General features: G+C 51.6%; 1 protein-coding gene across 11 annotated transcripts in view; it reads left to right on the forward strand.

The window, feature by feature from the left end:
- The window catches only part of KCNN3 (potassium calcium-activated channel subfamily N member 3), a 177,046-nt gene that overhangs the window by 54,605 nt on the left and 105,761 nt on the right, over nucleotides 1-16,680 (forward strand). Inside the window, exon 2 of one of the 11 annotated variants that reach the window (XM_028488786.2) lies at nucleotides 11,682-11,802. The exons of 9 other annotated variants lie outside the window; for them this stretch is intronic. In XM_028488786.2, the coding sequence (XP_028344587.1) occupies nucleotides 11,782-11,802 (21 nt within the window). In that variant the 5' untranslated portion in view covers nucleotides 11,682-11,781. Of the gene's footprint in view, nucleotides 1-7,448; nucleotides 7,555-11,681; nucleotides 11,803-16,680 lie in introns of those variants that run through there. One more of the 11 variants, XM_055084298.1, reaches the window with a different exon arrangement.

Genomic DNA, 16,680 nt, shown 5'->3' on the forward strand with positions numbered 1-16,680 from the left:
GCTGTGGGAAGGTCACTGTGCCCTTCCTCAGTACAGTCACTGGGAGTGACAGTCGCAGGGCAGTGGAAGGGGAAGGGAGGACCAAGTAGGAGGTGAGGAACATGGAGACACTGAATACTGGCCAGTCTTCTAAGAAGTTTGGCTATGAATTGAGGGAAGGCAGAGTGACAGCTGGAGAGGACACAGTGCTGAGGGAGGGATGTTGGTCTGCTGTGTAGCCTGGAGAGACTGCATATGTCTCGCAGCTGTCAGGAAGAAGCCAATTGAGAGGGAGAGGAAATAACCAGGGGCCAGGTTCTTGTCCAGGAGCACACAGGAGGGGAAGGGATCAAGTGCCCCAGGGAGGAAGTGCCCTGGCTCAGAGCCTGGGGGACATGGTGGGGGGATGGGGAGGGGGGTGGTGGGAAGTGCAGACACACCCACACCTGGAGGTGTGGAGCCGAACCTTGGTGTCCTTAATGAAGCTACAGGGGCAGGAAGCTGCAGGACTGTGCCTGGGACACAGCATGGCTCAATTAATGTTTGTCTAATTAAAATGGAGGGACTGCTGTGAACCTAGGATAGGACATAGGCAGTGGCAGATTTCCCATCATCCAGTGTATGGATGGGAACTTATAGATCATTAATTTCAGTCTGTGGTTATTGGCCATATTCAAAGTAGAAAGCATCAATCAGATCAAGATCTGGTGTGGGCCTCCAGGGGCTTCTAGTCCACTTCAAATCTGACAAAAATATAACTATAGTGACAAGATATATGTCTTCAACCTCATGAATTTGAAACATAGGAGACCAATAAAAGGGGAGACTTTTGGGGCTTCCCTGGTGGCGCAGTGGTTGCGCGTCCGCCTGCCGATGCAGGGGAACCGGGTTCGCGCCTCGGTCTGGGAGGATCCCACATGCCGCGGAGCGGCTGGGCCCGTGAGCCATGGCCGCTGAGCCTGTGCGTCCGGAGCCTGTGCTCCGCAACGGGAGAGGCCACAACAGAGGGAGGCCCGCATACCACAAAAAAAAAAAAAGGGGAGACTTTTAAGTTATTAGATGTGTAAAAGTGGATATTTTTATTAAACAGCAATAGAGTTCTCAGCTGACAGGGAAATTACTTCAAATTGTAGGACATAAATTATATTCAAGAGACAACTCACATTGCAAAAAGACTCACATGCCATGGCATGATGGTCCCATAGGTTGGAGCATCCTCCTGGGTATGTTTAACCTGCTGTCACAGGAACAGGGGCATCTGGAATGCAGGAGGTGTCACTGGTCCAGATGCCTTGGAGGCCTGCTGCTAAATGAGTCAGGGGTGTCTTCCCATCAGGGAATGGACTCGATGGTTCAGGCTGAGTCTTGCTCTGTGCTCTCACTCTCCCTTCTCCCTATAGAAGAAAGTGGGCTCAAGTCATATCCTGAACTTATCTGTAAAGTAAGGACTACTATGTGTCAGGCATTGAGAATCCAGAAATAATTCAGACCCAGTCCCTACCTTTGGAAGCTGCTTGTCCTAGACCTTGATCCACTGTGACCCAGGCTGATAAGCCCCAAGGTATGAGGTGTGTGTGAAATACCGTGTGGCCCCAGTGGGCCAGGCAACTCTCATGGAGAGAAGAGGCTTTAATCAAGCCATGTATTCACCGGGAGCAGAGGCCTTGTGTATGTTTGGGATGAAACTGGCCTGGAGCATTTCAGGGGCGTGAGAGAGAAGAGAAAGGAAGGTGTGTCTGTCCTCCAGGGGAGATGGCAGCTGCCTCACCCTGGTGGGGCTGGGGTCTCTGTCCTTGCAGGCCCCCGATAGATATTTCCTAAGGTTGTCTCTGGCTGGTTGGCTGATGGATTTGAATCACCTTTACTGGGCTCACAGATGAGCCAGTGGCCAAGGGACTCCTTTAGAGTTGAGCAGATTGCGGACCCCTGAGATCCCAAGACCTCCAGATGGCCCTCTTAGCCTGCTAGGTCTGAGGACATGAGCTCCTTAACCCAGGTGTGCTGCACAGAGAGGAGGGGGGAACCCTAGGCCCCCAGGGTGGCTCCAGGGCCACAGGGCTTGACAGGAAAATTCTGGATGGTGGCCTCCTCTGCTGAGCTCACGGCCATCTCCTACTCCACGCTAATGAACACTCCCTAGACAGATGGCAGCACACGAGGGAAATTGGAAATGGGGTGTGTGTGCAGGGGACAGGGCCTGGCTAGGCCACCGTGCATCAGCTGAGGATGCCGCCTGCCCTCCCACCGGCCCACCTGCGCCTGTACAGCTGGAGAGAAAGGAGGAAAGAGGGGGCGAGTAGCTGCTCAGTCCAAATGCCATGAGTCCTTGTCAGACTACCCTTCAAAGACAGAAAGCTGAGAGGATGACGCGTTAGCAACCACGTTGGTGACGATGGTGTCACCTCATCTTGTCTAGTGCTTTGTAGTTTTTGGAGTGTTTTCACATGTCTTGTCAGACCTCTTGCCTGCCTGACTTCACCTCTTTGACTTCTAGGGTTCAGCACAGATGCTTCCTCCTCTAGGAACCCTTCTGGCTGGCCCCGCTCCCCGGGCAAGGTGCCCCTTCTAGGAGTTGGCTGGACATGGGCTCTGACACTATATCTCACCTGCACCCGCTCCGGCCGTATGTCCGTGGTGGTGGAGGCTGACTTGGATTCACTGCTCTGTCCCACAGCCAAGAGCACCCAGCACATAGCAGGGATTCAATAAGTGTTACCAAATGAATGAACAACAAGCCTGAGGGGCAGACAGGCCGATTCATTCCCCTCACTCCATAGAAGAGAAAACTGAGTCTCTATAAGACTGAGAGGCTGGCCTGAAGTCCACAGCTCTGGCTTGTGCATCGTGAGGGGTCAAGGGTCTCAGCGGGCTGCCCCCTGTGAGCTGGGCTGGCCATGCCCTCTGTGACCCTCCCCAACGTCCTCTCATCCCCTCTCATCCCAGGCCTCAGTCCCAGAGCCTCTTCACTCTCAGATCTGTGGCTGGCCATGGATTGCCATGGTTACCAGGTCAGCCCTGGCAGTCTCCGTGTGACATTTTGGTTTTATTTGCTAAATATTTGAACACTTGGCTTTAACCCTTTCTGCCCCAGAGAGGGCTTTCCTGCCACGTTGCCCCTTGCCTAGGGGTGATGGCCTCCCGCTGCTCTCTCCGGGCCCCAGAGCCCACGGGGCTGGCGTGCTTGGGGGGAGCAGCAAGGCTGTTTCTCAGCTGCCTGTGTTGACTTTCTGTTTTGTCAGTTGGAAATGTCATCCTGTGTCATGCTTCTTGACAGGGCATGTGCTGTGTCTGTTAACAGGTGTGAAAACTGTTGCCCTGGGCATGTTAAGACTTGCCCCAGCCGGGAGGGCCGGTCCCAGACTTCCGGAGTCAGCTGCCTGCGGCTCCATTGACTTCCAGGCAATTGCCTCTTGCCAAGTCCTCCAGAAGCTTCCTCAGCTCCAGGACTCCAGGATGTCAGGGGTGTCCTCTGCCCTGAACCCTGGCAGGGGGACAGAGGGGAAACTGGTTTTGGGAGGAATCAGTGTTTGTAAATGGGGAGGTGGTGTCACCTCCTCTCCCACTCCTCCTCCCCTACTGGTGCCGGATGAGGGTGGTGCTGGGAGGCTGAATCCACCAAGCTGTGTGTTACCTTGGAAACCACACCATCCTCACCTTGGGAAGTGAGGGGAGGCCGGGGAAGCTTCTCAAGAAGCTTCTGCTGTAATTCAGGGATACAAGAGATCACCATCCAACATGGGCAGCTAAGTGAATGACAGGGTTGAGAAAAACAGCCCGAGTGCCTGCCCCATCCAAGGCGCTTCCACCTGGCAAGCCTCTGCCCCCCTTTACAAGGTGCTAGGGACCTGTGGCCTGGTCTGTCAGGGGTACCAATCACCGTGCGAGCTTCGATGAGCTACTTCTCTCTCAACCTGAGTTTTGTCATCTGTAAGGTAGGCAGATTGGATCAGATGATCTCTGGGGCCTCTGGCTGTATCCAGGATTCCATGCCTGAAGGATGCTCAGTGACAAGGAAACAAAAATGTAGGGAGAGTAGCTATGAATGGTTTTTGATCACAAGAAATGATAGAGTTTGCATTCAGGAGGCCCTCGTGCGGGACTGTCCCAGCAATCTGTCCCTTCTCCTAACTACCTTGCTTCTCTGCCCAGAAAGGGAGCTGGCTGTCCCCTTAACATAGCCTTGAACTTGAAATAGCAAACAATCGAAAGAACAGTTCTTTGGCTCCAACATCCTAAAGTTTAAAGGTGACTCCTCTTAAGTCTCTTACAAAGATAATCTGGTCAGACATCGTAAAGCTTTTAGGATAGTTAAAGTCAGTGACCGTGTTCCCTTCCTCAGCGCTCAGTTTCAGCTTCCTTCCATGAATACAAACTCCCATTTCTTCAGAGTCACTGGGGAGCGAGTGTTCAGCTTACTTCTATTTCCCTGAGAGTGCCGATGTGTACTGTCCATGACTTTTTCAGAGTTAATTCATTCTATTTTGTATTGTTGTTGTTACTATTTTCAAGTGATGATCTCTTCCGTTTTCCATCAGGGATGGGCATCAGATCCCCTGTGTAATGTCTGGGACCCGCAGGCTAGTGAACCCCACTGCCTGGGGTTGTGTGTTTGGAAAGCACCGCAGGGTTCCAGGGCTTACTCCTGATTAAGAAACATCGTGCTCAGTTATAAGCTCCGCAAGGGCCATGCTTTCTCTTAATCGTCTGTGTGACTGTCCCTGCTGTGCCAATAAAGAGGGTTGTACGTAGTGGGAGTGTGATGATTCTAAATCTGGGCTAAGGATAATTGACTCTCGGAGGATTTGGGAAATTGGAAGGCATGGTAGAATTTTTAGTGTTTGGAGACTTCCTTACCATTTTCATTGCATTATAAGACCAAGAAAATTCTGATAATTCTAGTCTCTGTTCAGCAGGAAGCTGACATCACATCTTTTCATTTTTATGAGAAAAGATGGCAAAATCACCACTGCTCAAATTCTCCCAAACCCAATAATTGGAAAAGAGATGAACTGTGCCGAGTTTATCTTTGAATTAAAGAATTCAATACAATTCAATCCGGCAGAATTCCATTTCCTCTGAACATATCACCAATACAAACCTGGTGGGTGGGTGGGAGGGACCCTAGGCTTGTGGTCAGTAGACCTGGGGCCAAGTTGTGACTTTGCCATTAAAATTTTTTTTTAATTATTGTAAATGTATAACATGTAAAATTTTACCATTTTAACCATTTTTACGCGTACAGTTCAGTGGTTAAGTTCATCCGTGTTGTTGTGCCACCATCACCTCCATCCAGCTCCAGAACTGACTTTGTCATTTTTATGTAACCTTCAGTCACCTGATGGCTCGTGGGTGTGGGTGCCCCTCTGAGTATGGTGGACTTTTTTCATACACCGCCCCCTACCAGCATCCCCCGAACTTGCCTTCACCCTGTCCCGACATCCTCATATCCCAGGCCCAGGTTTTGATTCCAAGTTTAGATCTGGAAAAAGGTTTGTAACTCCACAAATGATAATAATGACAGGCTCTATTTTTGATCTCATATGTGCCAGGAAATGTGTCCTTTATGATCTCAATGAATCCTCATGTCAGTCCTGTGAGGTGAATTCTGTTACTATCCCTGTTTTATAGATAAGACAACTGAGGCCTAAGAAGGTAAGCCATGTGGCCAAGGTCATGTGCCTGGTGCGAGGCAGAGCTGGACTCAAGTGGGCTGTCTCCAAGCCTGTTAGGCTTCACCTGGTGGGAGAGCTCCATCCTTGGTCTGTCTCTCCTGCCCCTAGTTCCTGTAGTACCAGAAGGCAGCTTGGAATTTGAGCTCAGCCATGGGGACTCCCCTCCAAAACAGGGCAAGGGCTCACATGACGAAGCCAAGGGCAGAACAGCAACCCTGCAGTAGCGCCCGCGGCCCTCAGCCCCAGCGGCACCTCCAGGAGGGACCTCCAGCCTCTGTTCTGCCCTGGGGTGCCTCCTCTGCCTGTTAGAAATTGCTTCCTTATCCTGGTTTCCCTCTTGTCTTCCTCTTGGGTCCCAGGCCTACCCCAAGGATGAGGTCCAGCACCCTCAGGGAGCTGGGAGCTTGCCAACCCCAGGTAGCATTCCCAGCCATCAGGACTGGATGATGCTTTGGTTTCCCTGCCTCCCCTCCTGATCCCTGCTTGGCTAGAGTCTTCTTCGAAGCCCTGGCTGCCTGGCTGGGCCCCATACTGGGGGGCCAATGACAGTCTTTGTTCTTTTTTGCCCTCTCCCCACCCCCCGGCTTCTGAGAGGCTAGTTCCTGCTTCCCTGCCAGTCCCCTGGCCCTCAGGACCAGCCAACGCCTATCTGGGCTGCGTCTGGTCTTCCCTTTGGACACTGAGCCTTGGGCTGCCAGTGGCCTGGGTGGGTCAGGCTTCAGCAGCCCCCTCAGTTTCCCCACCCCTCTTTCCTCCTCCTCTTGACTGTCCCTGTGGTAAGGGGCCAACAGCTTCATACCCAAGCCCCCCTGGGTTGGACACAGGACTTGCCAGGGTTTTCTCCTGCCCGCATGAAACATCCCCAGCTTCCCTGGCACTGTTAGGAGCCCCGTCTCCGTCCTGTCCCCACTCCTTTGCTCAGTGCCCTTGCTCTGCACCTGCCCAGGGATGTGAGCTGCTCAGGACAGAGGACCACCTACCTGCTTTCTCATTCCGTTACATTCCGTTATCCCAAAGACAGCCAGTGCCCCTGACTTGCACAGCAGCCTGTTAGTTCACATTGAGTGGAATGTTTATTAAAGCCCTCTGTCTTCTTCACAGAGCTGCCAAGCCACAGGCCTTCACCCCCTGCCCCTGATCTCCCACGCTTGCTTGTCCAGTTGGCTTTTGGGGACGAGAGCTGCACCTGTCGTTTGCCTCTGTTCCTTTTCCCTGAGTTCGTTTGGTTTCAGCCCTTCGTTCTAATCTGTCCGGGTCTTTTAGCATCTCACCCAGCAGCCCACGTTTGGGGCCCTCCCAGCTTCCCACGTTTGATGAGCCTGACTGTGATAGCTTCATCCAAGCCACTGATACAAATGTGGAACCAGAAATGGAATCTGGGGAAGTAAACTTCCTTTTGTTGGATTAAAGGCAGGAGGAATGGAGAAGAAGAAATTCAAGGCTTTGCAAATCTTTCTCATTCTAAATATTTTGTGGCCTCCGCGTAGGTTGTGGTTTTATCCTCCCTCCTAAACCACCCGCCAAATAAGTCCGGCTGTGCAAGCACATCGTAGAAGTGTTTACTGAGTGCCGCTCTGGTGCGGGATAGAGCTGCGAGCTGCCGAGTGGACCCTCATGGTCTGTGAATGAAAGGGTGAGGTGGGCGCTTGGCCACCTGGCAGGATTGGGTTGTCACAACGCTGCCCCAGCAGGCTGTGTCACGGGAGAGTGTTGCCGGACAGCCACATGCCCCTGGGGCTCCAGCGTTCCTGAAGCCACTCTCACTGCAGCAGCTGCACTGCTCACAGCCACAACCAGAGATCAGTGACCAGCCACGGTGGAGCCATCTCCAGGTGCAGAGCAGCCGCAGCCTCTGAACTCAGTACCCCAAGGCAGCTCCGTGGGAGACTGGCTGGGGGGACAGGTACGCCCCTGACGCCGGTCTGCTGTGGGAGTTCCCGCTGGCCCTGCCCCTCGTGGCCCTCAGGTCCCCCATTTGTGCAACCAGGGCGGGGAGCTAAGTGCTCTCCAAAACTCCTCTCAGCTCTCTCTGTTGCCTCTTGCTAGAATGTGCTAGAAACCTTATTGATGTGAGAGCAAAGAGAAATGACCACCCCTGGGTGTGTGTGTGGAATGGTGGGGGATGAAGGGGGGTTGGGCAGGGCCATATTTGTCTTCCTGCTGCTGTTAGAAATAGCAACTGCTCTCCACCTCCCCTGAGGACTGGACAAAAGGTGATTAATTCATCTGACACGGAGCTATTGAAGGTCCTGTTCTGAGCCTGGCACCATGCAGACTGCAAGGTCCCTGCCCTAAACGGGCTTGGGATCTAATGGGGAGATAAGCACTCGAATACTCACGGGCCTTGGCTGCCAGGTGCTGGGAGTGCAGGTGCGGTGGGTACAGCAAGGCCTTCCTCATGGGTGGGAAAGAGGCCTCTGCCTCCGGGGCATTTGAGATGGGCCTTGAAAGCTGGGCGGAGTTTCAGTTTCGCAGATGTAGGTGGGGTGAAGGGTGCTTTAGGGGAGGGGACCTGCTGGAGCAGATGTGGAGAGCTGGGAGAGCTCAGGGCTTCTGGGGAATGGGAGAAATGCAGTTGGCCATAAAGGCAGTGGTAAGAAGCGAAAATAAAAAGAAAGCCTGGACCCAGAACCTGGCAAGTAGGATCAGGAGAGATTAGGCATCCTTGTCTACAATGGTAGCAGCCCCTCGCTGCCCATCAGAAAGGGCTCAGGGATGGCAATCTGATGCGGGGGACAGGGAGGCCAGAGAATTGATCCCCAGGTTGCATTAGCAAAGCATTTTACCTAAGATTGAGAAACCATCAATAGTCAGCATTAAGACCAAGAGGTGGGGCTTCCCTGGTGACGCAGTGGTTGCGCGTCCGCCTGCCGATGCAGGGGAGCCGGGTTTGCGCCCCGGTCTGGGAGGGACCCACGTGCCGCGGAGCGGCTGGGCCCGTGGGCCATGGCCGCTGGGCCTGCGCGTCCGAAGCCTGTGCTCTGCAACGGGAGAGGCCACGGCAGAGGGAGGCCAGCATAAAAAAAAAAAAAAAAAAAAGACCAAGAGGTGGAGCTGGAGGTGGGAGCACTGATGGAGATTACGGTGGAAACCCGCCCCCTCTGCAAGCTTAAGCACCTACTCTGACTTTAAAGCATAGCATTGAGCTTGAGAAAACGTTGAAAAGCTCCTTCCTTGGGGGAACTTTAGACATAAAGACGACAGCAACCTGGTACACTCTTGTTCGAGAGGTGCCGCGGAGCGGCTGGGCCCGTGGGCCATGGCCGCTGGGCCTGCGCGTCCGAAGCCTGTGCTCTGCAACGGGAGAGGCCACGGCAGAGGGAGGCCAGCATAAAAAAAAAAAAAAAAAAAAGACCAAGAGGTGGAGCTGGAGGTGGGAGCACTGATGGAGATTACGGTGGAAACCCGCCCCCTCTGCAAGCTTAAGCACCTACTCTGACTTTAAAGCATAGCATTGAGCTTGAGAAAACGTTGAAAAGCTCCTTCCTTGGGGGAACTTTAGACATAAAGACGACAGCAACCTGGTACACTCTTGTTCGAGAGGGAGAGGAACGGAAAAATACCCCTCCAGAATCTGAGGTTCTGTGATCTTGTTAACGGAACATGACCCCACTGGGAGCCCGGGCCTCCTGGGGAGCCCAAGTTTGTCTTGTTCTGTCGGATCTTCTTAGATGTTTACCTGCATGGATGAGATTTACAGGAACCTCAGGATTTTACAGTTTTGCTCTTCTCTCATTGTTCCCTAACCCAGGCTCCCCAGCGGCCTCCCTCAGGCAGGGAGTTCGTGTCCTTCCTCTGCCTGTGGGATCGGGGAGGGGGTGTGGCGGGAATGGCCACCCTTCTGGAGTGCTGGCAGGATGGGCTCCGGTCCCCAAGGCCTGGCTGTCGCCTGCAGGAGCAGTGATATCATTCAAGGCTGACGTGGGAGCTTCTCAGTTTGTAGTGGGCTTGAAAGGTGCAAACGCCGGGGAAATGGAGGAGACGTGCTGCCTGAAGCTTGTAAAGGAGCCGCTGACTTCGAACAGAACCCCATTGTAGCTCTCGTGCCCCCGATGGCTTATCCTGGGAGACCCTGCCACAGCTGCCCGGCCCCAGTGCCGTTTTTTTCCCTCTTCTCAGTTTCTTTACGATCCTCTTATCAGCATCATCTAAACCTGCCTCTTTCCACTCTCTTCCATCTTCTCTGGCTCTCCTTTCTCACTCTTTCAACATTTCCTGTCTTTCGTATCTAAACATGTGGTGCCTGTCGCTGTGGGCTGGCATCACATGTGTGTGGCTTTCAAGCAGAATTGACAGGGCTGAATTGACAGCCGATAATCCCTGGCTCTGGCAAAAGAGAGGAGGACAATGAGGGACAGGATATCCTATAGCAGAGAACATTCTGATCTGGGTGTCCTTTCAGGATAAATTTAGTTCCCAGAGCTGGTACACATTCTAATTTGGTGGGAGTCCTTGGGCGCCCATGGTGGGGAGGGGATGAGCCTCTCCTCACCTGCGCGGTCCACTTCAGGGGCCATGTGAAACCCAGGTTTGTGATCATTATGTAGAACTGCAATTATGGCAACCCTGAGCTGACACAAGATTTATTCATGTGGGACCAGATTTCCTTCAAGCCCCTTTTTAGTTGTTTGTAGTTTTTGAAGCTTCTACATTTTCATGGCTGGCCCATTTCAAGGTATAAATACAGATTAACTGTCTGTACTAGCTGTGTTCTCATGCTCCCAGGATTAAATCAATAATGACTAAAATATTAATTGGACCTTCATGAAAAGAAAATGAGATATGGTACAGAGTGGAGCATTCTAGTGTTAGAATCAAAAGTTTGAATCTCAGCTCTGCTGCTAACAGGTGACCTCAGGCAGATCACTGAGTCTGTTTCACCCTCTGTATGATGGGATCATAATGACCACAAGTAGTATAGTGAACATCAGCTACAAGAGCTGGGGGAAAGGGCCCACGAGAGCCTGGCACAAACAAGGGGCTTGATGGAGATTTAATTTTGGATCCTCCTTGCCAAACCCAAGTCCTCTGCTCTTGGCCTGGTGGTCCAGCTCTTGCCTGCTGTTGACAGCTACTGAGGTGCTGGACACCTTTAGTTCTTTAGAGTAAGTCTCTGAGGCCCTTGCTGACCATTCCCATGGTGCTTTCTTAGCTGGGGGTCAGGAAGACTCCCTGGGGGCCTCCCTTCCCAAACCTCTCTCCCTCCCCACCCAGCCCCATTTCCTGTTGATTCCCATGAACAGTGTCAGGAAGCAGAAATACTGGTCTGTGCTGTGTCAATGGGCATCACGGGGCTCTAGGGAGCCTCTTACTCTGTCCAAGAAAGACTGGCCGGTTCCCACCAGCCTGGGCCCAGGTCACAAAGCCTCTTACTGATGCGTAGGGCCTGGGACCACTCAGCCACCTCGGGAGTGGGGAGTGGATCCAGGGATGGTGGGTAGAGAGTGGGCAGCCAGTGCCAGGTACACAGAACGCAGGCGGTGGCAGCTTCCTGATAGGATGGTAATGGTAAAAGTGATAACAGCAACTAATAATTACAAAGCACTAAGAGTAGTGCTACAAGTTTTTCAAAACTTATCTCATTTAATCTTCATACTATCCCCGATTTATTCCCATCCATCCTGTATTAGTTTCCTACTGCTGCTGTAACAAATTACCACAAACTTAGTGGCTTAAAACAACACAAATTTATTATCTTACAGTTCTGGAGCCTAAGATGAGTCTTACTAAGCTAAAATCAAGGTGTCAGCAAGGCTGCATTTTCCGGAGGCTCTAGAGGAGAATTCATTTTCTTGTCTTTTCCAGCTTCTAGAAGCTGTCTGCCTCTCCATCTTCAAAGCCTGCCACAGTTGCCCAAAGCTTTCTCACATCGTATCACTCTGACACTGACTCTTCCTGTCTCCCTCTTCCACCTGTAAGGACCCTTATGATTACATTGTATCCACCAGTATAATCCCTATTTTAAAGTCAACTGATTAGCCATCCTAATCCATCTGCATCCTTAATTCCTCTTTGCCATGTAACATACAGGTTCTGGAGATGAGGATGTGGACATTTGAGGGGCCGTTATTCCGCCTACCACAATCCCATATTTGTGGATGAGGAAACTGAGGCTTGGATATTATATAACATGCCCAAACTCATGCAGCTGGTAAGTGGCAAGGTTGGAATTTGAGTTGGAGCTGCACTGTCTAAAACCTGCCTTTGTTTTAAAGGGCTCCCAGGAAACTAGAGAAAACACATTCCCCCAAAATGGCCCCAAACAGCCTTCCAAAATGGGGGGAGGGCAGATGGAAGGAGCACACCCAGTTTGAAGCCCTCCACGCCATTTTAGTCCTTAATAGAAGAACAGACTGCTCTATGAATAACACTGCATAGACTGAACCAGTGGTCCTCGAATTTGGCTGTATGTTGGAATCACCCAGGGAGCTTTAAAATAATACTGGTGCCTGAGTCCCACCCCCAGAGATTGGGATTTAATTGCTCTGGGGAGGCATTGAGTGTAGGGGTGTTTCCAAGCTCCCCAGGTGATTCTAAAGTGCAGCAGAGTGTGGGAATCATTGTTTTGAGCTAATCATGGTTCACAACCATGCCCCCTACAATTATGTACAGTCTCTTGTGACCATGCCCAGGACACACCCCTCCCACCCCCAGGACTTTGCTCTTGGGCCTTTGCCCAGAATGGCCATGTCTCCCTTGTTTCTTCCTGGCAGCCCCCCTTGCATCCTGGCTATGTGTAGAGCGGCATCCTCTATGCACAGAGGACCTTCCCCTTTGGGAACAAAGCCTACTTTCCTTCTGTGTCTCTTGTGTCCTTCCGCATGGCTGTCTGCAGAATTGAATTTTATTAATTTCCCCATTACACGTTACATTTCTATAAAGGGTCTCCCCGAGAAAATATAATACACTGTTTCTTAGGGAGTCTGCATCAGTTCAACTTGAGAAGCAGTGTATATGGAGTCTGATTAGAGATCAGACTCTGGAACCAGACTGTCTGGGTTCAAATCCCAGCCCTGCCAGTTCCTACTGTGAGCCTGGAACAAGTTATTCTATCTCTGTGCCTCAATTTCTTCTATTAAAAAAAAATAGGGATGACAATAGTACTTACCTAGGGTTGGTGTGAGAATTAATGATTTTATCTATGTGAAAGGGATTAATCAGAAGAGTGTCTGGCACATAGGAAGACTGTATAGGTATTTGCTAGTATCACTACTCCTGCTCCTACTGTTCTCTTAACCTGGCCCTGTGGGATTCAATTGTATTCAGCAAACACTGATGACCTACTCGGTGCCAGAACAGGAAAGAGTAAGAAGTGTTTCCTAACCTCAGATAGCTCATGGTCTTGGGAGGGAGTGAGGGGTATTGAGGAGAAGGAGTCAAACAGGTGGGCAACTCGTAATACAGTGTGAAAAGTTTGAACCAAATTGCTAAGAGATGAGAAAGATAGGGACATCCATGATGTGGGGATTCAATGGGACCACAGATGGGAAGTGTATTGTGAATTCTAAGCACTAATAAAATCTTAATGTGTTTTGTCCCTACCGTCTACACTTGTGAAGTTTGGTCTGTAACACTTAGACTAGTGTGAATTGTGAATTCAGGTCAATTGTGTTAGTGCTGGCTAGTGAATGCGTTAATATGTCCCAATTCCTGCTTAAGATGCCCCTGATGGGAGAACTTGCCCCTGAAGAAGGGGCTGGTTCCCTGCCAGGAAAGGGTTACCATCCCAGATTGCAGCTGGAGTCCAAGGAGGGCTTGTCATGCAAATGGAGGTGGGGGGCGGGATGGAGGGGTCGGTGTGTGTGGTCGGGGGAGGGCAGTGGCAGCAGTTAACGTGGAGTTTGGAGTTGCTCAGAAAGCCCTAGGCTTGGGCCTAAAACCCCCAAGGAGAGGGATAGAAAGCGCCCGGATGGGAAGCTTGGTTGTGAAGGTGGCCGCAGGGTTAGTGGGAAAGGAGAGGGCAAATCCTTGGTGGGAGAGGCTCTTTAGAGAGGAGTCCTCCCGGACCTGAAAGTGTCCTCCCATCCCCTCCAGCCCAGTGGCCTGTGGCTCCACCCACGCCCCTCTCTTGGCTCGGGGCTTCCTTGCTCAGTGTTGGCCCTTGTTGCTTGCCTGCAGCTGCAGCGTATCTGCCAGCTGTGGGAACAGCTGTGCACCGACACTGGGCTGAGTTGCCCCCTGGCACCTTTCCCATCCCGCCTGGTTGAACACGCTTAGAAACAGGACTCAACACTCCTTGGGTTCTTACTGTAAAATATGGGCTCAGAGGCCAAAAACTCCTGTCTGCCTGTTGAGGACAGTGCAGTGAATGCCTGATAGGCTTGTGGGTTTTCTGGTTTTGAAGAAAATCACCTGTCTCGGGCAGACAGACGTTGATGAGTGTGTTTATAGGGGCTATACTGCGAGCCAATAATGATACCAGATCATTACCGAAATGGCAGGCGTCAATTCTGACCCGCAGCTCAGAGGGTTTTATTGTAAGGAACGTCATCTAGACCCCACCTCCGTTGGGGCAGCCTGCTCCACCCTGCTGACCTTTCAGCCGAGGCCCTGACCTGACTTGTGGCAAAATGTTTGCAGTTGTTGCCTGGGGCGCCCTGCTAATCCATCCATGTGCCTTGCTGGTGGCCAGTAGTGTCCCTTTTTGTTCCCCGGCCACTGGAGTCTCTAGGAATCTGCACAGGGAAGAAAAGCCCTCGGGCTCATTGGTGGGTAGGGCCCAGGGGGATTTCTGAGCCACTTCCTAGGGCCTGGCCAGGGCCCAAAGCCCAGTGTGGTACAGCTGGAGCAGAGGCAGCATGACAGGGAGGGCTCCATCCCCAACAAGAGGCACTTCACAGCCTTGGTGAGATGGGACAGAGGGCAGAGCCATGACGTGTCATGTACATGGAAAGGGCCCTCACAAAGACAGACAGGCTCTCCCTTCCAACTGGTCAGAACACCTACGTGAAGAGGCTAGAGAATAAGGTCAAGGAAGAAGCCTCCAAGTGACAGCCAGAGGAAACCGGGGTGGGGGGTGGCCACTGGCATGGTCTCGGGGCCCCATGCGTGCCTGAGTCAGCAGGTGGAGCCCTGCAGGCAAACACAGGTTTCCTGGGGTTGAGTCTGATGCCTCGCAGTGGCTAGAGTGTTTCAATAAATGGATCCTATTTATTTCTGTAATATTCTAGATTTGTGTTTTGCCTCATATTCTCAGGGTTTTGAATGGTAGCCTGCAGCTGGTAGTCTTCCTAAAACATGACTCTGAGCAGGTCATCCTCTCTTTACACACTCTCATCCTTTGGTGACTTCTAGATAAAGCCGAACCCCTGAGCCTGGATTTCAAGGCACCACAGTGTGGCTGGCCTCCATGCTGCCTGGGTCCTGCCCCAGGCCAGCTGCCTGTGGTCACTGAACATGGACTAGATCTTACCCGCCTGCCTCCCTGCAATTATTCAAACTCTCCTCCTTCCTGGCTGGCGAGTGAGATCCTGGACACGGGACAGTATCCTGTGCACCTGTTCGTACTGACCAGGTCAGGATACACATCTATGGTTAGTCCCTCTCCAGCCAAGACACAGTGGGTCTGGTATAGATCCAGCTCTACCTCTTATTAGCTATATAATCTTGGGCTAGAGGTTTAACTCTCTGCCTCAATTTCCTTGTCTACAAGCAGAGTCACTTTATTACCTTCCTTAAGGGGTTGGTGTGACCATTAGAAGAAATAATGCACAGAAAGCACTTGGCAGAGTGTCTGGCACAGGGTATGAGTTCAGTGTGGTAACTGCTATTAGTTTTGTTGCTACTTTAATTTCATCCCACGCCCACTGTCAGTGCCTGGCGACAGTAGGTGCTAATAATTGCAGGATCAATGAACAAGTGAATCAATGTTGAGCTATGTTCTTATTCCCCTGCTCTTGTGGCTGTAGCCCCTTCCCCTTTTGGTGCCCCCGTGCCTACCCCTCGCACCTGGCCGTCATGAGCATTCTCGGAGCCCCTGGGCTCTGGTGGAAGCAAATGGAGCACCAGAGGTCAAGTTCTTCACACTTGGATTGCACTTGGGGTGTCAGCTCTTCAGGCTCTTCTCAGGGACGTTTTCCAGGTCCGGCAGTTGTTGGCTGGAGATGCCAGCTATGGAAGCAGCTGTGCCTCCACCATCTTGCCTTATTCTCCCCCCTGGTTTTTTTTGCTCTCACTTTAGCAGGCAAGTGCACTTAAAAATAAGTGGCAAAAGCTGCGCTTGTTTGAAGTGAGTGTAAGATATGTCACTCTCAGAAAGAGATTTTTGTTCTTGCTGTATAAAAGATAAGAAATAGATATCTAGTTAAGGAACTTTTTGGGCCAGCTCTTCTTTCAGGAGGTGGGAGCGAGCGTCCTTTGTCCTTTTGGCGTGGGCTCCAGGGAAGAATGAATGTACCTGCTTTAGAGCTGTCAGCACAGCTGCTCAGGGCTGGGGTTTTCTCATTGATCTATTTCCCTCCAGTGAATGGGTTCTACAGAAGCTGCAGAGAGATTTCCCCCTAATGATTGTGGATAGAAAAGAATAAAAAGTGACTCTGGGGGTATCTTGGGACCTTAATTGTCATTGCATGCTGACACTTCATTTCACAATATACAGGGTCTTCTCCCATTTTGCCAAGATAAATGGTTCTCTTTAGTCAGGAACAGAGAGCAAAGAAGCAGGGCTTTCTGTGTTAAATTGAAGGGCCTCCTCTGTGTGGGGTGAGGGTGTTTCCCCTCCCTATTCTGCCGGTCACTCCCAGAATATCAAAGAGAGGAAGCTGGAGGTTGGAATCCACTGGCCAGCTTGGGCACAGGACAGCTCTGTGGATAGAGTCTTTTTATTTATTTATTTATTTATTTATTTTTGGCTGTGTTGGGTCTTCATTTCTGTGTGTGGGCTTTCTCTAGTTGCGGCGAGCGGGGGCCACTCTTCATCGCGGCGCGCGGGCCTCTCACCATCGCGGCCTCTCTTGCTGCGGAGCACAAGCTCCAGATGCGCAGACTCAGTAGCTGTGGCTCACGGGCCCAGTTGCTCCGCGACATGTGG

This window comes from Physeter macrocephalus, chromosome 4, assembly GCF_002837175.3.
Source record: "Physeter macrocephalus isolate SW-GA chromosome 4, ASM283717v5, whole genome shotgun sequence".
Taxonomy (NCBI): Eukaryota; Metazoa; Chordata; class Mammalia; order Artiodactyla; family Physeteridae; genus Physeter; species Physeter macrocephalus.